At 45.0% G+C, this 23,199-nt stretch overlaps 1 protein-coding gene across 2 annotated transcripts in view; it reads left to right on the top strand.

Annotated features, from left to right (window-relative positions):
• Positions 1-1,048: 1,048 nt before the first annotated feature.
• The window catches only part of LOC136610830 (adhesion G protein-coupled receptor E1-like), an 86,605-nt gene continuing 64,454 nt past the window's right edge, over positions 1,049-23,199 (top strand). For both annotated transcript variants that reach the window (XM_066590028.1, XM_066590026.1), the window contains exons 1-4: positions 1,049-1,117; positions 17,293-17,325; positions 19,672-19,719; positions 21,396-21,488. In XM_066590028.1, coding sequence (XP_066446125.1) covers positions 1,087-1,117; positions 17,293-17,325; positions 19,672-19,719; positions 21,396-21,488 — 205 coding nt within the window. In that variant the 5' untranslated portion in view covers positions 1,049-1,086. The remainder of the gene's footprint in view (positions 1,118-17,292; positions 17,326-19,671; positions 19,720-21,395; positions 21,489-23,199) is intronic.

Raw genomic sequence — 23,199 nt, 5'->3', positions numbered from 1 at the left:
ATGAGTACCGCAAGATCAAATGTCCTTCAGCCAAGTGCCTGGAAATGTTTCCGATGGCAGACAAAGAAACAGTTGGAGCTGCTGCTGTTTGTTGGACAATCAGACAATGGTGGTCTGTTGAGGGGGCCCCAAGCTCTGTCACTTTGTCTGCATGCTTTTACACATCCACTGTTCCAACACCTCCTAACAGTCTGGTAATAGCAGCCCAGGTGGCAGGCAATTCGTCCAATACAACCATCCATCTTCTTACATTTCAATAAGGCGCCCCCTCTCAAACTCTGTTAACTGGGCGAAATCTCTCAATTGCATCATAGAGGCGTCTAGTGGGCAACAAGCTCTACACAAGCAGAGAAAGAAGTCCACTACACAAAAGCAGCCTTTGAGAGCCTTTTTATAGACAAAAGGTGGAACCAATTTTAGGGCCTCAGGTGGCAAGACCGTTCATCTAATCACCACAACTCTCATCACTTGCGTATCTGCCTGAGATGTAACTGCATGCCGAGTTTTGTCAAAATGACAACTCCTTCTAGGTGCTTGATTTTCCTTTTACAAGGAAACCGGCATAGGAGGACTGAGAATTGCTTGGATCCCTTACTATGAATAAATCGTCAATATTGAGAAAGTCACCACAGCCTACAGCAACTCAATGATGCACTCATGACATGTTATTGCAGAATGGTTATCAGACTGGGACATGTGGGAATGAAGAGGAGATTTGACAGTTATAGATCTATGGGTTTTTTTGCCATCCCAGGAACTGCTCCACAGACCATTATGCCCATCCAAATAGGTCTTTCTTTTTGGCAGACACATCCCTCTGCATGATCATACGGATGAGCAGATGATTATTTAGTTGAAAAGGAATATTGTGATTTGCCCCCCTAGACAGTTGCCTCTATCTCTTAGCCTTTGTCCCAGACATGGTGCTGACAGATCAAGGTTTTTTGGCAAAATAACATTTCTCTTTAATTATGAGTCATAGCTTTTATTTTGTGGGAGGAAGTGTAGACTATGGTGTTATCAGTGCAGTGGATATGGGTATATTGAACATTTCGCTATTCGCATCTCTCACTTCTTCTGCTTACAATGCAGACCTCAGAAAGATTCCTGCTGTGTGGTGAGTAGCTGGGGTTTAGTTGGGTTTTTTTTGTTTATGTTTTTTAATTAGGGCAGCAAATAGAGATGTAGGAGAGCTGGGCCTGTGCATAGTGGGTGCCCTGCAGTCTCCTATATATTACCAAATTGCTAAATGTATTATTTTGTACTATTAATGCAGGTTCACCAAGTATTTGGGGTGTATGAATGAGATTTTAGTAATTCTTATTGTCCAAGAAGACTAAAATTTATTCCACAGGACAGTAAAATTATGGAGTTTAGGGATGAATCCAACCATCCCATCATCATACCTTTACAGGTTAGCATGTCTGATAGCACTATGGAAGCCATAGCCAAATGGAGTAGGGCTTAAAGACAAGGCTTAAACAGTTGTATCGAACTGTCTCTATAGGTGGTAACTATGCTAAACTAACTATTTTTGTGAGGTGTAATCTGGTTATGAAACACCTTCTCTTCCATTGCATAGCTTTTTAGTAGGGGTTTCATTTTTGATGACCTGTGATCATTCTTGATTTTCTTGTACCAAACTCAACCTGGACTTTGAGTCCTGAGGAATGCTTAAAGGGGTTGTTTCGCGGCAGCAAGTGGGGTTATACACTTCTGTATGGCCATATTAATGCACTTTGTAATATACATCATGCATTAAATATGAGCCATACAGAAGTTATACACTTACCTGCTCCGTTGCTGGCGTCCCCGTCTCCATGGTGCCGTCTAACTCTGTCTTCTCCTTCCATTTAGACGCGCTTGCGCTGTGCGGTCTTCTGCTGTGTTCAATGGAGCCGCTCCAGCGTGCTCGCGCCGGAGAGCTGGTATGCGCATGCTATTTGGTCTAACGAGGTCCAGATGTATTTTTTTTCACACGCAGTGTTTCACACACCCCTTTGTTTATTTGTGCACCTCCCATAAACTTTTATAGGGGCAGGAAAATAGAGCAGGTCCTGTGCACGTGAAAACCGCTTATGAGAACAAACCCATTGAAATCAATGGGTTCTATTTTCTGAGAATAGAATTCATTTATCTTAATGGGTTTGTTCTCATGAGAGCGTTTTGCGCACACATTCCGCTTGTGCAGTATAAAGTAGGACCTGCTCTATCCTTCTGCATTTTGTGCAGCAAAAGTCCCATAGAAGGCTATCGGAGGTGCACAAATACGCAAGGGGAAGGGTGTGACACCGCAAAACGTGGGGAAAAGAACACATCTGGACCTCATTAAATAGCCCTTAAATCCAAGTAAAGGGTGTGTGAATTGCTCCTGTTGTGCAAAAAGTACAGACACACGTTCAAACTGCTGAAACAAAACCCTCGTTTGTGTGCAAAAAACTTCACGCAGGGGCGAGTGTTTTTGCGCATAGGCTCTTGTGAAGAGGGGGATTGCAATGGACCACATTCTTTTGCATTGTTATGCCCTTGGTTTTGCACCTCGGTAAGAGAAAGCTCAAAGAAAAAGCAACTGTGTGAATGTGAAAATCAGTTGCTATTCAGTTTTTGGGCTCATCCATACGGGGAAAGGTTGCATTTATGCATGAAATCACATAATACAGACCTGCAATGCTGTATTGTCATATGCTGCAGTACATTTTGGAGAGAATACATCAAATTTGGCACAGTATGAGCCCATAGCGGGCTCTGGGTACCATACTACAGAAAAATATTCTGCTGCGCACCATTCAGTGTAGGGCGCTAGATGCAAGGCAGAGCTTTTCCCTAGAAACACAAAAAAAACCTGAAAGTTTTTAATGGAAAATTGGGACTAATAAACGGCATCCAATGGAGCACGCTGGGAGTTTTTTATAGATGTGATACTTTTGTATAAGACAGAATGCTTATACATTACAGGGTTAGCACTGCTGCAGCACAACATGCCTTCTGAATGCCAGTGAGAAGGGGACAGGGAGTGCAGGGCAGGCTAGGTAGGTGCTAGTGGTCGGGGACTCAATTATAAGGGGGACAGATAGGGCAATCTGCCACACAGTCCGGGATCATCCTGTGTTGTCTCCCTGGTGCTCGAGTTTGACACATTGTGGTTCGGGTTGACAGGTTACTGGGAGGGGCTGGTGAGGATCCAGCGGTCATGGCGCACATTGGCATCAATGATAAAGTTAGTGTTCAATGAAGGAACTTCAATAACAATTTCAGGGACCTCCGATCTAAGCTTAGGGCGAGGACCCCTAAGGTAGTTTTCTCGGAAATACTACCTGTACCACAAGCCACACCAGAAAGGTAGTGGGAGCTCAGGGAGGAAAACAAGTGGCTCCAGAGTTGGTGTAAGAAGGAGGGCTTCAGGTTTCTGGAGAACTGGGTTGACTTTGCTGTCGGCTACAGGTTTTACAGTAGGAATGGACTGCATCTTAATGGGGAGGGTGCAGCTGTGCTGGGGGAGAAGATGGCTAGAATGTTGGAGGAGTGTTTAAACTAGGGACTGGGGGGGAGGGTAAAATGAGAAACAGGGGGTAGACAGCGTAGATAGCGACCTGGGACCAAGTAATGGGAATGCGGGTTAAGTTGGGGGTAGGGTTAGTGCAGTTTGAACTGATAGAACAGCTAATAGGACTATAAGCAGCATAATAAATATAAAAAATAAATTGTATGGCAACAAATGCAAGAAGTCTGATCAGTGAAGTGGGTGAGCTGGAAGCGGTGAATTTACAGGGTTACAATATCTTCAGAAGAGACTGTGGGAACCAGAAAGTGGAAGGGGTATATCTGTATGTCGAATCGTATTTAATGCCGAGGCTACGAGAAGATATAAGTGTAGGAGAGAAACACGTGGAATCTCTATGAGTAGAAATACAGGGAGAGAAAAATAACAAAATCCTGATAGGTGTTTTCTATAGGCCACCAAAAGCAACAGAAGAAACTGAAAACTTATTAATAAGACAAATAGAAGACGTGTCAAACCGCAATGAAGTAACTATTATGGGGGACTTTAATTATCCAGATATAATATGGGAAGATGAAACCTGCGAATCTCACAAGGGTGATAAGTTCTTGAGGACAATTAAAGACAACTATCTTATCCAACTTGTGTGGGAGCCAACTAGAGGGAGGGCCATCCTGGACTTATTATTAACCAACAAACTGTATAGAATCATGGGGGGCAGGTTGAGGGACACTTGGTAAATAGTAACCACAATATAATTAATTTCTAGTTGTCATTTAATAAGAAGCCTTATCAGGGAGCGACAAAAATGTGGCTCTAGAAGACTGTAAGGGGGGCTATAAGTGAGAAAAAGAAAGCATTCAAATTATTAAAACAAGAAGGCAGTGAAGAAGCACTAAAAACAAACAGGAAAAAAAAAATCTGTAGAGGAAGGATAAAAACTGCCAAGGAGGAGGCGGAGAGACTGATTGCCAAAAAGAGCAAAAATAACCCTAAACTATTTTTCAATTATATAAATGGTAAAAGTATTTGCACTGAGATCACTAGCCCTTTAATAAACAATGCAGAAGAAATCATAGAAGATGATGGGGAGAAAGCAAATCTTTCAAATAGCTTTCTCGCAAGTGTATTCGTGAAAGAAGAAAGAAATGTCACATGAGATAAAGGGGGACAAAACGAACCCCCACCCCGCAAAATATCACCTGCCTAACTGAGGAGGAAGTGTCGATCTGGTTACAAAAGATAAAAATCGACAAATGGAATACATCTGAGGGTTCTAAGGGAGATAAGTTTCTTATATTTAGGGATCTTTTGAGCCCAGGGTTGTACAACTGGATTGGCGTATTGCCAATGTGATTCCAATATACAAAAAGGGGCCGAGAAGAGAGCCCAGTAGCTACAGGCCGGTAAGTCTTACTATAATAATTTAAAAAATATTCGAAGGGGTTTCTGAGAGATGCCATCCTGGAATACCCCGAGGAAAACGGTATAACTACTCATCAGCGTGGGTTCATGAGGGGTCGCTCATGTCACACCAACATTATCAGCTTCTACAATGAAGTAAGTTATAGGCTAGACCTGGGAGAGTCTATTGGTTTCATATATCTGAATTTTTCTAAAACATTTGACACCGTGGTTGATATATAAAATGAGATAGCTCTGTCTGGGCGAAAATGTGTGCACCTGGGTAAAGAATTGGCTCAGAGATAGAAAGCAGGAGGGTGGTAATAAATGTTTCATACTCTGATTAAGCCACCTTTGCAAGTGGGCTGCCACAGGGTTCAGTATTAGACCCCATTCTGTTCAATATATTTATCAATAACCTGATAGAGGGAATGCACAGTAAAATATCAATAATTGAATGGCTGCAACTAATTTATCGAGTGCTACAGTGATTTAATTGAGCCGCAGCACTCGAGAACCAATCAGAGTCAGCCCTTCCTGGAGGCGGGGTTTTTGAACTCCTGACCAGGAAGCACTGTGGAAAAACTACAAGCAAGTGTGACGGGCACCTGCGAGGAAAAGCGCGGCTGAGTAAACAGTGCATGTTAGGTGATGTATTGAGGGATTTCTTTTATGCAGCCAGGGCTTATTTTCATGGTAGGGCTTATATTTTAAGCCCCCCTGTTAGGGATATTCTAGGGGCCCCTCAGGTAATATGTTGCCGGGTTCCAAATTAGTAATGTGTTTCAGGCCTGAAAAAAGTTATTGTGACAGAGCAGACAGGTTGTATTCCAAAGAATTCTAGGTTTATTCTAAAAACATAGACTTTTATTGAGTAAGAAAGAGAGTGGCTTTATGCCAAAGCTGTATACAAGTTGTTTTGAGAAATATTGAGATGACAAATGATAACAGGCATCACTGCATAACACGAACATAGTCTAAACATATAGCAAGTGTAATCATGAGAAATAGACTGGCTCGTTACTACGAGACAAACAATACATTTTATCACTAAATTTAAGACAAAACAATTAGATAATTTTCATGAGAAGCACTGCACTAGTGATGTTGGTTGCAGGCCCAGAAAATTCATATCTCAATGTGTATAAGAGAATTGATCTAAAAGGGCATGAGATACTTAAAGGAGACACTAGTTAGTTTGCAAAGAAAATTATTCTCAAGCTTATAAGATAGCTGACTGGAGACAAGATGGACAGTTAAAACTAGAATAATAACATCCCCCCCAAAAAAATCCAGGCAAAAAAATGCTACGAGAAAACTCAGCGATATTGCACAGAACACAGATACAATATCATTGCGATTTTCTCCAGTATGAAAGAGGCCTTATGGCTGCAATACCAAGGCCAGTAGAAACGCAGAAGGTCTAGGCATTGAATATATATTACATCAGCCACCTTATATTGTTAGAAGTAATCTGAGGCAATAAGGAAGAAATGAAATAAAATATGCATAAAATTAAATTTATTGTTTTTCTGAAACATTCTTTTTGTAAGACTCAGTTTTCTTTCTCTCTTGGGACTGTATGGTTAGATTTTGCATATCATTTTTGCATATCAGATGTTATGTGTGTATGAACAGAATTTGATATACTGTAATTTATTTCCTACCTTGTTGCATCGAACCAGGTGGGCATTTAAAAAAAAAAACACAAAAATACAGTAGTCCCTCTGAGAATCTCCTACTGGGTGTGAATAGGAGTTCATATCACTTTTAATAATACATATAGCATCTATCAGGCTAATGCTAATACACCCCTTCCATCCCACCAATGTTCCAACTGAATCAAACTTACATCAACATACAAAACTTTGGGGACCTAAGTTTGGTTTAGGAAAACTGGCCATCTTGCCTGAGCATTTAGAAAGGGGAGTAGATAGTCAGAGAATCATAGATCATAGAATCATAGAATTGTAGAGTTGGAAGGGACCTCCAGGGTCATCTGGTCCAAACCACTGCTCAGTGCAGGATTTACTAAATCATCCCAGACAGATATTTGTCCAGCCTTTGTTTGAACACTTCCATGGAGGAGAACTCACCACCTCCCGTGGTAACCTGTTTCACTCATTGATCACCCTCATTGTCAGATAGTTTTTTCTAATATCTAATTTGTGTCTCCTCCCTTTCAGTTTCATCCCATTTCTTCTAGTCTTTCCTTGTGCAAATGAAAATAGGGCTGATCCCTCTGCACTGTGACAGCCCTTCAGATATTTGTAGACCGCTATTAAGTCTCCTCTCAGCCTTCTTTTTTGCCAGCTAAACATTCTCAGATCCTTTAACTGTTCCTCATAGGACATGATTTGCAAACCGCTCATCATCTTGGTAACTCTTCTCTGAACTTGCTCTAGTTTGTCTATGTCTTTTTTAAAGTGCGGATCCCAGAACTGGACACAGGATTCCAGATGAGGTCTGACTAAGAAAGACTAGAAGGGGATAATTACTTCACATCGTCAAGACACTATGCGTCTCTTAATACATCCCGGAATTGTGTTTGCCTTTTTGGCTGCTGCATCACATTGTTGACTCATGTTCAGTCTATGATCTATTAGTATACCCAGATCTTTTTCACATGTGCTTCTTAGCCCAATTCCTCCTATTCTGTATGTGATTTTTTTTTTTTCAATTTTTTTTCCCTAGATGTAGGACTTTGCATTTCTTTTTGTTAAATACCATTCTGTTAGTCACCGCCCACTGTTCAAGCTTTTATAGATCTTTTTGAATACTCTCTCTCTCTCTCTCTTCCCTAGTGTTAGCTATCCCTCTTAGCTTTGTGTTATCTGCAAATTTGATCAGTTTCCCATCAATTCCCTCCTCCGGATCATTTATAAAATATTAAACAATGGGCCTAGGACAGAGCCTTGTGGTACCTCACTTGATACAGTCTTCCAGTTGGATGCGCAGCCATTTATGACAACTCTTTGAGTACGATCACTAAGCCAGTTGTGAATCCACCTAACAGTTGACTTGTCCTTCCCATATTTGGTTATTTTTTTAATAAATATGGTATGAGATACTTTGTCAAATACTTTACTAAAGTCAAGATACACTATATCCACCACATTTCCCAGATCAACCCAGTCAGTGATTCTCTCATAGAAGGAAGTTAGATTTGTCTGGCTTGACTTGTTTGTTACAAAGCCATGCTGGCTCTGCTTAATTACTACATTTTTATGCAAGTACTTGCATACATGCTGTTTATTAATTTGTTTAGGATCTTTCCTGGTATAGAAGTCAGGCTCACAGGCCTGAAGTTTCCTGGATCCACCTTCTTTCCTTTTGTGAAGATAGGAACAACATTTGCCCTTTTCCAATCTTCTGAAATTTCTCCTGTTCTCCAGGGATTTTCAAAGATTATCGCGCGTGGATCAGTAATTACCTCCGCTGCTTCCTTTAGTATCATAGGATGTAATTCATCTGGACCTTGAGACTTGAATTCATTTAAGTTAGCTAAGTGTTCCCTCACCATCTGTCTGCTTATAGATAATAGCAAGAGAAGATCAGTTCCTGTTCCATCTACTTTCTGAGAGAAAACAGATACAAAAAAGAAATTTAAAAGTTCAGCCTTCTGAACATCATTCTTAACCAATTCACCATTTTCCTCTCGTAGGCATCCAATAGCATCTTTGACTTTTCTTTTGCTTTTGACATCCCCCACAATCCTTTTTTTGCTTCTGACCTCTGTTGCAAGCCTCAATTCATTATTAGCTTTAGTTTTTCTGATACTTGCCGTACACTTTCTGCAGACTGCATTATATTCTTCTCTAGATATTCTCCCCTCTTTCCATTTGATAAACATATTTTTCTTCCTTTTTATCATGACTGCAAGTTCTGTTTTCTTCGATCCTGGTTTCTTAAAATGCTTCCCATTCTTCCTTCTTTTATGGATTGTTAACGATTGTGCTTTGAGAATCTCATTTCACAATATTTCCTAACCTTCGTGGGCATTTCTGTCCTTAAGAACATCCAGCCATTGCATTCTTACTATCCTCTTTCTGAGTTCATTGAAATCTCCACTTCTTTAATCCAACCTTGAGGTCTGAGTTTTCTCAGGTCTTCCTCCCCTTTTTATCCAAAATTCAAGGATAGCATGATCACTGCCTCCTAAGGACCCAGCCACCCGTACTTCCCCAACCATTCCCTCCCTGTTGGTAACAATTAGGTATTACTTTTACTTTTTTCTCTTCTACCTTTTGGAAGATAAAGTTGTCAGCAAGAGCGGATAAGAATTTGTTGGATAGAGATTCCCAACAACGGTCTGGATAGTTAACATCTGATCACCCATTGTGAATGGTTGATCCTATGCTATCTACATAACTGACACAAATTTTGGTTTTCACAACGTTTGCTGCTTCAGGTTTTATAGTGGCAATTGGCATTAACTATAGATTTTTATGAAGGAGTGATCAGATAATTTGCAAGAAATTGCAAAGTCATTCCTTGCGATGAAAATTAACTTATTAACAGAAACCTAAAACTGAATTTCAGCCCTGCAACAAAATGACATAATGCTAACATCATTTCAGTGATCTTCTCGTTAGCTCAGGAGAAATTGTTAACGAGGACAAGGCAACTGATATCACTCTGTCATGCGGATTAAATTATTAGAACTGGTGGCTTTAAAATGGGGATTGTGTTTGAAATCATTGTTTTCCGCTAACCATGGTTACCTCCAAGGAAACATGCAGTCATGGTTGCTTTACATCCAAAGGGATTTACAGGCAAGCACATTGCTGCTTGTACGATCTCCCCTAAGTAAACCATCTATTGGATCATCAAAAACTCCCAAAGGGAACTTTCAATCGTTGTGAAGAAGGCTTCAGGGCACTCAAAAAAGTACAACAAATTCCAGGAGCATCTCTTAAAGAGGATTCAGCTACAGGATTATTTTCTCTGATGAAACCCCCTTCAAAATGTTTGGGACATCTGAAGGAATGATTGTCTGGAGAAGAAAAGATGAGCGCTACCATGAGTCCTGTGTCATGTCAACAGTAAAGCATCCTGAGCCCATTCATGTGTGGGGTAACTTTTCATACAAGGAAGTGGGCTCACTTACAGTTTTACAGAACACTGCCATGAATAAAGAATGGTATATAAACATCCTCTAAGAGCAACTTCTCCAAAATATCCAGGAGCAATTTGGGGATGGGATGATTTAGTGAGTCCTGCATTGAACAGTGGGTTGGATTCGATGATCCAGGAAGTCCTTTCCAACTATATAATTCTATGAGCAATGTTTTTTCCAGCATGATAGAGCATCATGTCACAAGGCAAAAGTGATAACTAAGTGGCTTGGTGAACAAAACATTGAAATTTTGTGTCCATGGCCAGGAAACTCCCTAGATCTCAAAAAGTGAGCAGACAAACAAAAACACAGAAATTGTAATAATTCCAAGCACTGATTAGGCAGGAATGGGTTGCCATCAGTCAAGATTTGCCCGAGAAGCTGATATCCAGCACGCCAGGACGAATTGCCGAAATCTTGAAAAATAATGGTCAACACTGTAAGTATCGAATCTTTGCCTAAACTTGATGTATTTATTAGAGATAAGCGAGCACCAAAATGCTCGGGTGCTCGTTACTCGGGACGAAATTATCGCGATGCTCGAGAGTTCGTTTCGAATAACGAACCCCATTGAAGTCAATGGGAAACCCGAGCATTTTTGTATATCGCCGATGCTCGCTAAGGTTTCCATTTGTGAAAATCTGGGCAATTCAAGAAAGTGATGGGAACGACACAGTAACGGATAGGGCAGGCGGAGGCCTACATGTTGGGCTGCACCTCAAGTTCCCAGGTCCCACTATTAAGCCACAATAGCAGCAAGAGTGGGCCCCCCCCCTCCCAACAACTTTTACTTCTGAAAAGCCCTCATTAGCAATGCATACCTTAGCTAAGCACCACATTACCTCCAACAAAGCACAATCACTGCCTGCATGACACTCCGCTGCCACTTCTCCTGGGTTACAAGCTGACCCCCGCCCCCCCCCCCCCCCGCACGACCAAGTGTCCACAGCACACACCAAAGTGTCCCTGCGCAGCCTTCAGCTGCCCTCATGCCACACCACCCTCATGTCTATTTATAAGTGTGTCTGCCATGAGGAGGAACCGCAGGCACACACTGCAGAGGGTTGGCACGGCTAGGCAGCGACCCTCTTTAAAAGGGGCTGGGCGATAGCCCACGATGCTGTACAGAAGCAATGAGAAATCCAATCCTGTGCCACCTCCATCAGGAGCTGCACACGTGGGCATAGCAATGGGGAACCTATGTGCCACACACTATTCATTCTGTCAAGGTGTCTGCATGCCCCAGTCAGACCGGGGTTTTTTATAAATAGTCACAGGCAGGTACAACTCCGCAATGGGAATTCCGTGTGCACCCACAGCATGGGTGGCTCCCTGGAACCCACCGGCTGTACATAAATGTATCCCATTGCAGTGCCCTGGACAGCAGAGCTAACGTCAGATTAAATGCAGGTGGGCTTCGGCCCACACTGCATGCCCCAACCTGACCGGGGTTTTTAATTCATAGACACAGGCAGGTACAACTCCCTATTGTGAAGTCCCTGTGGACCGACAGCATGGGTGGGTGCCAGGAAGCCACCGGCGGTACATAAATATATCCCATTGCATTGCCCATCACAGCTGAGGTAATGTCGTGTTTAATGCAGGTGGGCTTCGGCCCACACGGCATGCCCCAGTCAGACTGGGGTTCTTTAGAAGTGGACACATGCAGTTACAACTCCGTGTGGACCGACAGCATGGGTGGGTGCCAGGAAGACCACCGGCGGTACATAAAAATATCCCATTGCATTGCCCATCACAGCTGAGGTAATGTCATGTTTAATGCAGGTGGGCTTCGGCCCACACTGCATGCCCCAGTCAGACTGGGGTTCTTTAGAAGTGGACACATGCCGTTACAACTCCGTGTGGACCGACAGCATGGGTGGGTGCCAGGAAGCCACCGGCGGTACATAAATATATCCCATTGCAGTGCCCAGCACAGCTGATGAAACGTCAGCTTTAATGCAGGTGGGCAAAAAATTAATTGGATTACACTGTAGGCGAGGGCCCCAAAAAATTGGTGTACCAACAGTACTAATGTACCTCAGAAAAATTGCCCATGCCCAACCAAGAGGGCAGGTGAAACCCATTAATCGCTTTGGTTAATGTGGCTTAATTGGTAACTAGGCCTGGAGGCAGCCCAGTTAAAATAAAAATTGGTCCAGGTGCAAGTTTCAACGCTTTAATGAGCATTGAAACGTATAAAAATTGTTTACTAAAGTAAAATGACTGAGCCTTGTGGGCCTAAGAAAAATTGCCTGTTCGGCGTGATTACATGAGGTTTCAGGAGGAGGAGCAGGAGGAGGAGGATGAATAGAATACACAGATTGATGAAGCTAAAAGGTCCCCGTTTTTGATGGTGATAGAGAACGATGCTTCCATCCGCGGGTGCAGCCTACGTATTGTTTAGGTATCGCTGCTGTCCGCTGGTGGAGAAGAGAAGTCTGGGGAAATCCAGGCTTTGTTCATCTTTATGAGTGTAAGCCTGTCGGCACTGTCGGTTGACAGGCGGGTATGCTTATCCGTGATGATTCCCCCAGCCGCACTAAACACCCTCTCTGACAAGACGCTAGCCGCAGGACAAGCAAGCACCTCCAGGGCATACAGCGCGTTCAGGCCACGTGTCCAGCTTCGACACCCAGTAGTTGTAGGGGGCAGAGGCGTCATGGAGGACGGTCGTGCGATCGGCTACGTACTCCCTCACCATCCTTTTACAGTGCTCCCGCCGACTCAGCCTTGACTGGGGAGCGGTGACAGTCTTGCTGGGGAGTCAGAAAGCTGTCAAAGGCCTTAGAGAGTGTTTCCCTGCCTGTGCTGTACATGCTGCCTGATCTCCGCGCCTCCCCTGCTACCTGGCCCTCGGAACTGCGCCTTCTGCCACTAGCGCTGTCGGATGGGAATTTTACCATCAGCTTGTCCGCCAGGGTCCTGTGGTATAGCATCACTCTCGAACCCCTTTCCTCTTCGGGTATGAGAGTGGAAAGGTTCTCCTTATACCGTGGGTCGAGCAGTGTGTACACCCAGTAATCCGTAGTGGCCAGAATGCGTGTAACGCGAGGGTCACGAGAAAGGCATACTAACATGAAGTCAGCCATGTGTGCCAGGGTACCTATACGCAACACATGGCTGTCCTCACTAGGAAGATCACTTTCAGGATCCTCCTCCTCCTCCTCCTCAGGCCATACACGCTGAAAGGATGACAGGCAAGCAGCATGGGTACCCTCAGCAGTGGACCAAGCTGTCTCTTCCCCCTCCTCCTCATCCTCCTCATGCTGCTCCTCCTCTTCCTCCTCAACGCGCTGAGATATAGACAGGAGGGTGTTCTGACTATCCAGCGACATACTGTCTTCCCCCGGCTCTGTTTCCGAGCGCAAAGCGTCTGCCTTTATGCTTTGCAGGGAACTTCTCAAGAGGCATAGCAGAGGAATGGTGATGCTAATGATTGCAGCATCGCCGCTCACCATCTGGGTAGACTCCTCAAAGTTTCCAAGGACCTGGCAGATGTCTGCCAACCAGGCCCACTCTTCTGTAAAGAATTGAGGAGGCTGACTCCCACTGCGCCGCCCATGTTGGAGTTGGTATCCCACTATAGCTCTACGCTGCTCATAGAGCCTGGCCAACATGTGGAGCGTAGAGTTCCACCGTGTGGGCACGTCGCACAGCAGTCGGTGCACTGGCAGATGAAACCGATGTTGCAGGGTGCGCAAGGTGGCAGCGTCCGTGTGGGACTTGCGGAAATGTGCGCAGAGTCGGCGCACCTTTCCGAGCAGGTCTGACAAGCGTGGGTAGCTTTTCAGAAACCGCTGAACCACCAAATTAAAGACGTGGGCCAGGCATGGCACGTGCGTGAGGCTGCCGAGCTGCAGAGCCGCCACCAGGTTACGGCCGTTGTCACACACGACCATGCCCGGTTGGAGGCTCAGCGGCGCAAGCCAGCGGTCAGTCTGCTCTGTCAGACCCTGCAGCAGTTCGTGGGCCGTGTGCCTCTTATCTCCTAAGCTGAGTAGTTTCAGCACGGCCTGCTGACGCTTGCCCACCGCTGTGCTGCCACGTGGCGCGACACCGACTGCTGCCGACGTGCTGCTGCTGACACATCTTGATTGCGAGACACAGGTTGCGGAGGAGGAGGAGGAGGAGGAGGAGGGTGGTTTAGTGGAGGAAGCATACACCGCCGCAGATACCACCACTAAGCTGGGGCCTGCAATTCTGGGGGTGGGTAGGATGTGAGCGGTCCCAGGCTCTGACTCTGTCCCAGCCTCCACTAAATTCATCCAATGTGCCGTCAGGGAGATATAGTGGCCCTGCCCGCCTGTGCTTGTCCACGTGTCCGTTGTTAAGTGGACCTTGGCAGTAACCGCGTTGGTGAGGGCGCGTACAATGTTGCGGGAGACGTGGCCGTGCAGGGCTGGGACAGCACATCGGGAAAAGTAGTGGCGACTGGGAACTGAGTAGCGTGGGGCCGCCGCAGCCATCATACCTTTGAAAGCCTCCGTTTCCACAACCCTATATGGCAGCATCTCCAGGCTGATAAATTTTGCTGTGTGCACGTTTAACGCTTGAGCATGCGGGTGCGTGGCGGCGTACTTGTGCTTGCGCTCAAACACTTGCTCTAGCGACGGCTGGACGGTGCGCTGAGAGACATTGGTGGATGGGGCCGAGGACAGCGGAGGTGAGCGTGTGGGTGCAGGCCGGGAGACGGTAGTGCCTGTGTCCTGAGAGGGGGGTTGGATCTCAGTGGCAGGTTGGGGCACAGGGGGAGAGGCAGTGGTGCAAACCGGAGGCGGTGAAAGGCCTTCGTCCCACCTTGTGGGGTGCTTGGCCATCATATGTCTGCGCATGCTGGTGGTGGTGAGGCTGGTGGTGGTAGCTCCCCGGCTGATCTTGGCGCGACACAGGTTGCACACCACTGTTCGTCGGTCGTCTGCACTCTCAGTGAAAAACTGCCAGACCTTTGAGCACCTCGGCCTCTGCAAGGTGGCATGGCGCGAGCGGGCGCTTTGGGAAACAGTTGGTGGATTATTCGGTCTGGCCCTGCCTTTACCCGTGGCCACCGCACTGCCTCTTCCAACCTGCCCTGCTGCTGCCCTTGCCTCCCCCTCTGAAGACCTGTCCTCAGTAAGCGTAGCAAACCAGGTGGGGTCAGTCACCTCATCGTCCTGCTGCTCTTCCTCCAAATCCTCTGTGCGCTCCTCCCTTGGACTTACTCCAATTACTACTACCTGAGTGATAGACAACTGTGTCTCATCGTCTTCGTCCTCCTCACCCACTGAAAGCTCTTGAAACAGTTGCCGGAAGTCCCCAGCCTCATCCCCCGGACCCTGGGAACTTTCCAAAGGTTGGGCATCGGTCATGACAAACTCCTCCAGTGAGAGAGGATTCGGAACCATTGCTGCCCATTCTGGGCAGGGGCCCGAGAACAGTTCCTGGGAGTCTGCCTGCTCCTCAGAATGTGTCATTGTAATGGAGTGAGGAGGCTGGGAGGAAGGAGGAGCAGCAGCCAGAGGATTCAGAGTTGCAGCAGTGGACGGCGCAGAACTCTGGGTGGTCGATAGATTGCTGGATGCACTTTCTGCCATCCACGACAGGACCTGCTCACACTGCTCATTTTCTAATAAAGGTCTACCGCGTGGACCCATTAATTGTGAGATGAATGTGGGGACGCCAGAAACGTGCCTCTCTCCTAATCCCGCAGCAGTCGGCTGCGATACACCTGGATCAGGAGCTCGGCCTGTGCCAACACCCTGACTTGGGCCTCCGCTTCCTCGCCCGCGTCCACGTCCACGTCCTCTAGGCCTAACCCTACCCCTCAGCATGGTGTATTACCAGTAGTGCAGAAACAGAACGCTGTAATTAAATGTGCCGCTTATTGGCCTGTGGTTGGAGGCTGACTTCGCTTACGGAACGCACAGCAGAGCCAGGAAAGAATTTTGCGCAAGCCTGCTGTAACACTTAGCTGGCTGCGTATGAATTAGGACAACTACCCCCAGCAGAGACGCAGTACACTCAGGACAGTCACAGGCAGCCCAAATAGATTTTTTTTCCCAATTTTTTTTGGAAAAGCCCACTGCCTATATAGACTGTATATGTCTTCTGTCCCTGCCTAACCACTACTGGCCCTGGACTATGTAAAATTACTGCAGACTGTTTCACTCTGGACAGGAATACAGCGGTGATGTGACGGGCAACGCAGAGCCAGGAAAGAATTTTGCGCAAGCCTGCTGTAACACTTAGCTGGCTGCGTATGAATTAGGACAACTACCCCCAGCAGAGACACAGTACACTGAGGACGGTCACAGGCAGCCCAAATAGATTTTTTTTCCCAAATTTTTTTGGAAAAGCCTACTGCCTATATAGACTGTATATATCTTCTGTCTCTGCCTCACCACTACTGGCCCTGGACTATGTAAAATTACTGCAGGACGGAATGCTCTGGACGCAATGCCCTGCACGGCCGATATACAAAAAAAAAAATGTGCAACACTGCAAAAAGCAGCCTCAACAGTACTGCACACGGTCAGATGTGGCCCTAAGAAGGACCGTTGGGGTTCTTGAAGCCTAAAATAACTCCTAACACTCTCCCTATAGCAGCTCCAGCATCAGCAGCACTTTCCCTGAGCTATGTCTGAATGCATCTGTGGCGAGCCGCGGGAGGGGCCGATTTATATACTCGGGTGACACCTGATCTCGCCAGCCACTCACTTGAACGTCGCAGGGGAAAGTTGTAATGCCTTCCCTGTCTTTCTATTGGCCAGAAAAGCGCGCTAACGTCTCAGAGATGAAAGTGAAAGTAACTCGAACATCGCGTGGTGCTCGTTTCGAATAACGAGCATCTCGAACACGCTAATACTCGAACGAGCATCAAGCTCGGACGAGTACGTTCGCTCATCTCTAGTATTTATCAATGAACATTTAAAAACATATGAAATGCTTATTATTGTAGTTCAGTAACCATAAAAAAATCAGACTAAAAGATCTAAAAACAATGAAGCAGCAAACTTTGTGAAAACCCAAATTTGTGTCAATCTTAAAACTATTGGCCACAACTGTGGTATTAATCTCTGTGGTCCGTGTGAAAAATGCAGGATTTTAGGATTTTCTTTTTTTTAAATACAGATTGTGACCAAAAGTTAAAAGCATAAAAAAAAATTCATAACGAATTATATTTTACATAAAAATGTGATTTATATAATAGGTTATTTTCTGATGACATGTTTGCTTTAAGGTTGCTTATTGAACCATAAAACCTGTATGTAACAGATTATTTCTTCCTTAGGGTTCCTCTTCTTGAACTGCTGTACAGCGAGAGGTAAATCACAAGGGAAATAAAAGGTTAAAATAACATTGGATGCGTAAAGGGGTGATATGTTGGAAGGATTTGTAGGGTGTAATAGACAAAGAGACGCTGGTTGTATATGGAGTGTGAGTGACTGGGGTGTATATACATATCTTAGGATCATTGAACAATTCCAGACTCCTATAGAAACACGCCCCATTGACAAGCTGGTTTATAACTCCTGGTTGTCAGTTTAGGAATACTCTACCAAAAGGAATAACAGAGGAACAGAAAAATGAAGAATTATAGGAAAATCTACTTCAGAATTATTAATATGGGGGAAAAAAGTTTATACTATGTCAGATATGTAAGGTGGCCTGAACTGTCCCCTTTAATGTACTACTTAGCTCATGCCAGGATGTTCCTGTTGTATAAACAGATGAAAAGAAACGGAAAACGTTAGTGTAGATTAGGAACCCCCATATCCATAAACCAATCAGATGTAAACACTTTATGATCAGTTATCCTGGAATATGGGGATGTGATTTAGGTATGTGATTGGGCAGCGCGCTGGCTCAGTGGTTAGCACTGTAGCCTTCCAGCGCTGGGTTCAAATCCTACCAAGGACAACAACTGCATGGAGTTTTCATGTTCTCCCGCTGTTTGCGTGGCTTTCCTTCGGGTACTCCGTTTTCCTCCAACACAACGAAAACAGTCTTCAAGGGGTTAATTGTGTGTAAACTGTGCAATCATATACAGGAGATACCCAGGTTATACCAGCATGGTCCATATCACTATATACAGGGAGAAATATATAAATCTCCTTTATACAGTGATATCGACCATGCTGGAGTAAAACCAGTTTCACATGTGCATCGGAAACCACTGTCTGGAGAGTCCGTCACAGATCTTGCTCAAAATACTGAAAGAAAAACCGCTGCATACATGCAGCACTTTTTCTTCCGTCCAAAAGCCAAGCAGCTGGCCGGAAAGCGGACGGACACCATTATAGACAATGGAGTCAAACCAGCGCTGTTCGATTCTGTCCAGCCGCAGGGATTCCCCTTCCCTGCTTTCTGAACAAAATAGGAAAGCAGAATCCCCCCAGTGCAGGTGTAAAAGCTCCCTAACCTGGATAATAGTGATAACAGTAACAATATTGGGTGAATTTGAAATGTTGTCGTGACGCCAGTACCTTTTGAGTGGGAATGATCTTGTTGGGTTAAAAATAAAGAGTCTAAATCAGCTTTGTTAACATAAACCAAAGGTACACAGTTTACTCTAGACCTGCAAAAAATTTCAATAACAGTTCCAACTTTGCAGTTTTTCAATTAGTAGTAACTCCAACAGTTTAGAAAATTAGATGTTAACAGCAAACACAGGTACCAATTTCTTACTCTTTCTCCATTCTGGAAGATGCGCCCATCAGTCTAAGTTATCAGAGGGCTCCTCTGTATGGCTATAACTTGAACTTGCTATTTTTCCTCTGAGTTCCAAGGGAACTGCTCTTCCAGCAGGGATGAAAAAGACTCCACTGTGTCCTGCAGAGCTTGACTTGAGCCCAGCTTGCTTAAGCTCCACTTAAACTCTCCATTTTCTGCTTACTTTTTATCTCTTCTTTTTCCCTTCTGTTCTCCTCTCAGCTTCTCTCCTTTTTGATTTGCCCCATGCCCTGGCTTTTTATAGTTAGTCTCTTAACCAATCCCAAGCTATGAGGTGATCTACCTAGGCCTACTTAGGGTGACTGACAAGACACATAGGGTTGGGATAACACAGACACCAGACAATGACCTAACAGACAAAGCTAGTACACATACCAACACATAGTCTATCACATTCAACAGTACATAGATATACACACCACAGGAGACAGATATTAAAGTGCTGGAGAGCCCCTACTCTGGGGGACGACACTGGTTTAACTTATCTCAGCTAAACATATATAAATACATACAGTACTTACCAACTGCATGTATGTTTCTCTGGTCTCCTCCTCTGCTTGCCTGTACTCCTGTCCTCTGGTGCCTGACAGCATCAGTGCACGACCGGCCAAACCAATCACGTGGCCGGAGTGCATTGATAGAATCACCTCTAGCCCCGCCCTCTCTCTCCCTGCTATGGGAGATTCCATCAAGGAGTCTGCTTTAGCCCCACCCTCTCACTTTCCCTGCTATGTGGGATACCCTTGGGGAGTCCTCTCTAGCCCTGGAGGAACTAACAGGAGCTTACAGTTTTTTACATGCTGAATTTGGGCCCTCGTATGGAAGAGCCCTTAATATGCTTTATCTATATGCAGGCATAGGACTCTCTGTAGGTTGGTTATGTGAGCGTTATTCAGTACTTTGCACCTTTTTTAGCATTTGGTCTTTCTTTATCTAGTGGAAAATTATGGATCTAAAGTTCTATTTGCATTGTACGACTATTTTGGTAAGTGAATATAGCCATACTTTTCTGTGATTTTGTAAATTTTTCCCTTCTCGTGTGAGTTTTCTAGAAATAAATTAGAATACACTATGCCCTAGAAATAGAATAAACTGTGACCCAAGAAATTATAATCTACACTGTGCCATAATAACTGTATTACCATATTTTTTTCTCCATCTGGGCCCAGACCACCATGATGATTTCCAGATACATGGTCCAGTAAGCATGGCGAGGGGCATAACATATCTTTACCAGCACACTGGGTTAATGTCCTGGAGGTGGGGCATAACATTGAAAGGGATGGCCAATGTTTCATGGTATCCCCAAGACTTGTGGGACATTTATCTGTGTCTATTCCCTCCTCACCCCCCTCCTTTTCTTCTCGTGTCTAGTATAGCAGCTTAATCCCAGTCACTCGAATGGTACTGAGCTGCTTTCAAGCCATGTGACCAATGCACATGACATGACAGACCTGAGAAGAGGCCGTGGCGCTCACCCAAATGCCATTGCCTTTTTCTCGAGGATGTCAAGTGCGAGACCCCTGGCAATAAACTATTGATAATGTGAACAAAAGTTTGGGCAGCTCAATGGCCCACTAGGGTTAAATTGCAACCAATCCCACCACTGCCTTTGCCATAAGCTGAAACCCACAGTTGCGTCCCCTTAATAAATAAAAATAACTATTCATTGATATGTAGTAAAACATATTGTAATAACAATGAATTAAAAAGATTAGAGTCTGGCCCAAAGTCCACGGGTGGATTTTAATTTAAAAAATCCACGCGTGGCCCCCACACGGGAGACCCGCAGCTCTAGCTGCCCACAGAGATGCATTAGCATCCATAGGACAATTTAATGCATGCGGATGTGATTTTTTTTATTTTTTTTTTCCCAGCGTGCAGATTGCGCGCAAGGGAAGAAAGCGCAGCATGCTTCATTTTCCTGCGGATCCCGCAAGGACGGCTTTCATTTAAGTCAATGGAAGCCATCCCCACCGCGGCACTCCCGCAGCTGTCACTGTGGAGGTGCCTTGGATCCACGGGAAAACCGGAGATTCCAAAAAAAAGAAAGAGAGCACTGCGCATGCCGTGATGAAGAAAGAAGATTCGGCTGACTTTTCCTGTAGATTGGCCATCAATATTATAGTCTGGGAAACCCTCTTTAACCCCTTCAGGATACAGCTGTGCATGTGACCGCAACTTCAACGTCAAGGAGAAGATGACCATCACTTACCCGGGTGGAGAGTGTCTTGGTAATGTGCGCCGTCTTACCCCATGCCTCATTTTATTATTACAATGCACTGAATTAGGATGTTTGTAGGGTCCAATTATTTTGTAGTAAGTTGGAACCAATTTTTGTCTCAATGAACAAAATCTGTCACAGGTCCCCACCCTACCATGTGCCATCTATAATACTGGCATCTTTCAGCACCCTTGTATAGTAAGGCCCAAGTGCGAATACTACCTCAGCACCTTAATACTTACAACCTTGAAAGACTCCATTAATAAATTAAGCACCGCCATTTATAATCTCCAGAAATGTTGCCTAAAGTTTTTAGGATGAAAAGGCCTCACAAGAGCATGAAAGAGTGCCAGGTTCATTCAGTTCCCATATCACATCCCAAGGCACACTGTCAATTTTTACATGCCTCTCACTGATCCTTATGTTTTATTCTCCAGAATATTGTAGTACAGAAGGTAACACCTCCCCATGTGCCTGTAGACGTGGATCTGTCCTTAGGTTAAATGAAAATGGACTCTATGTATGTGCAGGTAAGGTGACAATAAGTTTGGGTTCAGTAATATTGGATGCGCCAGCCTAAGAAACCCTTGGATCAAGGAAAACAACGAATCACATTCTTTCGACTCCAATACGATCTATTTGCAAACACGACCCAATATGGTATTTCCAAAATAATTTCTGTACATTATAAACCCTTGATAAGCACACTTGTATCTGTTTAGTTCAGCTGCTCTATGGACCCCCATGAACTCTTAGAGCTCACTAGTTTTTACCCCATTTACATAATGATTCATTTACTTAAAGAGGTTGTCCAGCTACTTTAATAAAATGCTAACCCTCCACTCCCATTTCAATGCATTGAGTTCCCCACCGCATATATCTATATTCCACAACACTTCTGCTCATTTCACAACCTGATTGGTTGTTTGGGTTGGCCGATTCACAATTCCAGCAACCTGATTGGTTGTTTGGATTGGCTGATTCACAGTGATTGGTTGGGTTGAATCCAGCAGAAGTGTTGTGGAATATAAAGAAGTGACTGGCTGCAGAGGTTACATGACCATGTTAAGAGACCGTCAGGGAACCCAAGAAATGTAGTTATGGGAATAGTGAGGGATTGGTTAAGTGAGTGTTTCTCTGTCTGTTATTTTACACTATTCTTCATGGTGTTTTGAAAAATTTAAAGGAGTTGTCCAGTTACCGGATAACATTGATTCAATAGCACCAAGTGACTGAAAATAACAAATGGAGCAGTACTTACCTGTCCTCTGCCGTAGGGATCCAGAGCCATTGCTCCACTGTTCTCCTGGTGATTGTTATGGAAGATAGTGTCAGCAGAAGTCACCAGACTGCTGCAGTCAATCAGAGGCTGCAACGTCCCTGCCCATTCCCCTCTGGCACCATGATGCTCGGAGCTCAGAATAGAAATGCTGCAGCGGTCAGCTATCTTCTACTGACTTCATCTTCCACAACAATCACTGGGAGGATAGCAGGGTTACAGTGGCAGAAGACAGGTAAGTACTGCCCTGTTTGTTATTTTACAACACTTGGTGCCATTGAATCAATGTTGTTCGGTAACCGAACACCCCCTTTAAGTGGCCAGACAATCACTTTTGACTTGCTCCTGTCTCATGACAGTTGCTGCTTTAAGGAGTTGGCACTTTGGACAATCCCTTTTTAGCCTTGTTGTTGTTGTTAGCTGTTTAGTCGTTCATGACCCTCTGTGACCCTAAAGGCGAACTCCCACCTTGTTTTTCGGTTTTACACTGCTTTTTCCCTGAAAACAAGTTTGTTGTGACCCCCGAGTAATCTGTGGGGAACCTTTGTGATAAGTATTCATTGTCCCTGCAATATCTCCACAGGCAAATTTATTCTCAAACAACTTTATTGGAGATTTGTGCAGTGCAGAGCATGCTATGAAGCCAATAGATTCCCAATATTAGTGTACCATGTCTTCAACCGAACTATGGGTGAAGACATGGGGTGGCAGCCTTGAGTTACAGGGAATGCCCAGGTCACGCCCACAGCATCCACCTGGACCCGCTGTGAGTGTCCCCTCGCTGTCTCCATGTGCTCTCCCCGCTGGCCTCCTTTGGAGCGAGCCACACTGGCATCACCGCTGCCGTGCCCGTATCCGCTGTAAGCATCCTTGCCGCCCCTGTATCCGACCTGGCGCTGAGCCCACTGTATCCGTGTGCTCTCCCTGCTGGCCCCCTTTTGAGCGAGCCACTCGCATCTCTG

The sequence above is a fragment of the Eleutherodactylus coqui genome, chromosome 2, assembly GCF_035609145.1.
Source record: "Eleutherodactylus coqui strain aEleCoq1 chromosome 2, aEleCoq1.hap1, whole genome shotgun sequence".
Taxonomy (NCBI): domain Eukaryota; kingdom Metazoa; phylum Chordata; class Amphibia; order Anura; family Eleutherodactylidae; genus Eleutherodactylus; species Eleutherodactylus coqui.
This window is presented reverse-complemented; position numbering and strand designations above follow the sequence as displayed.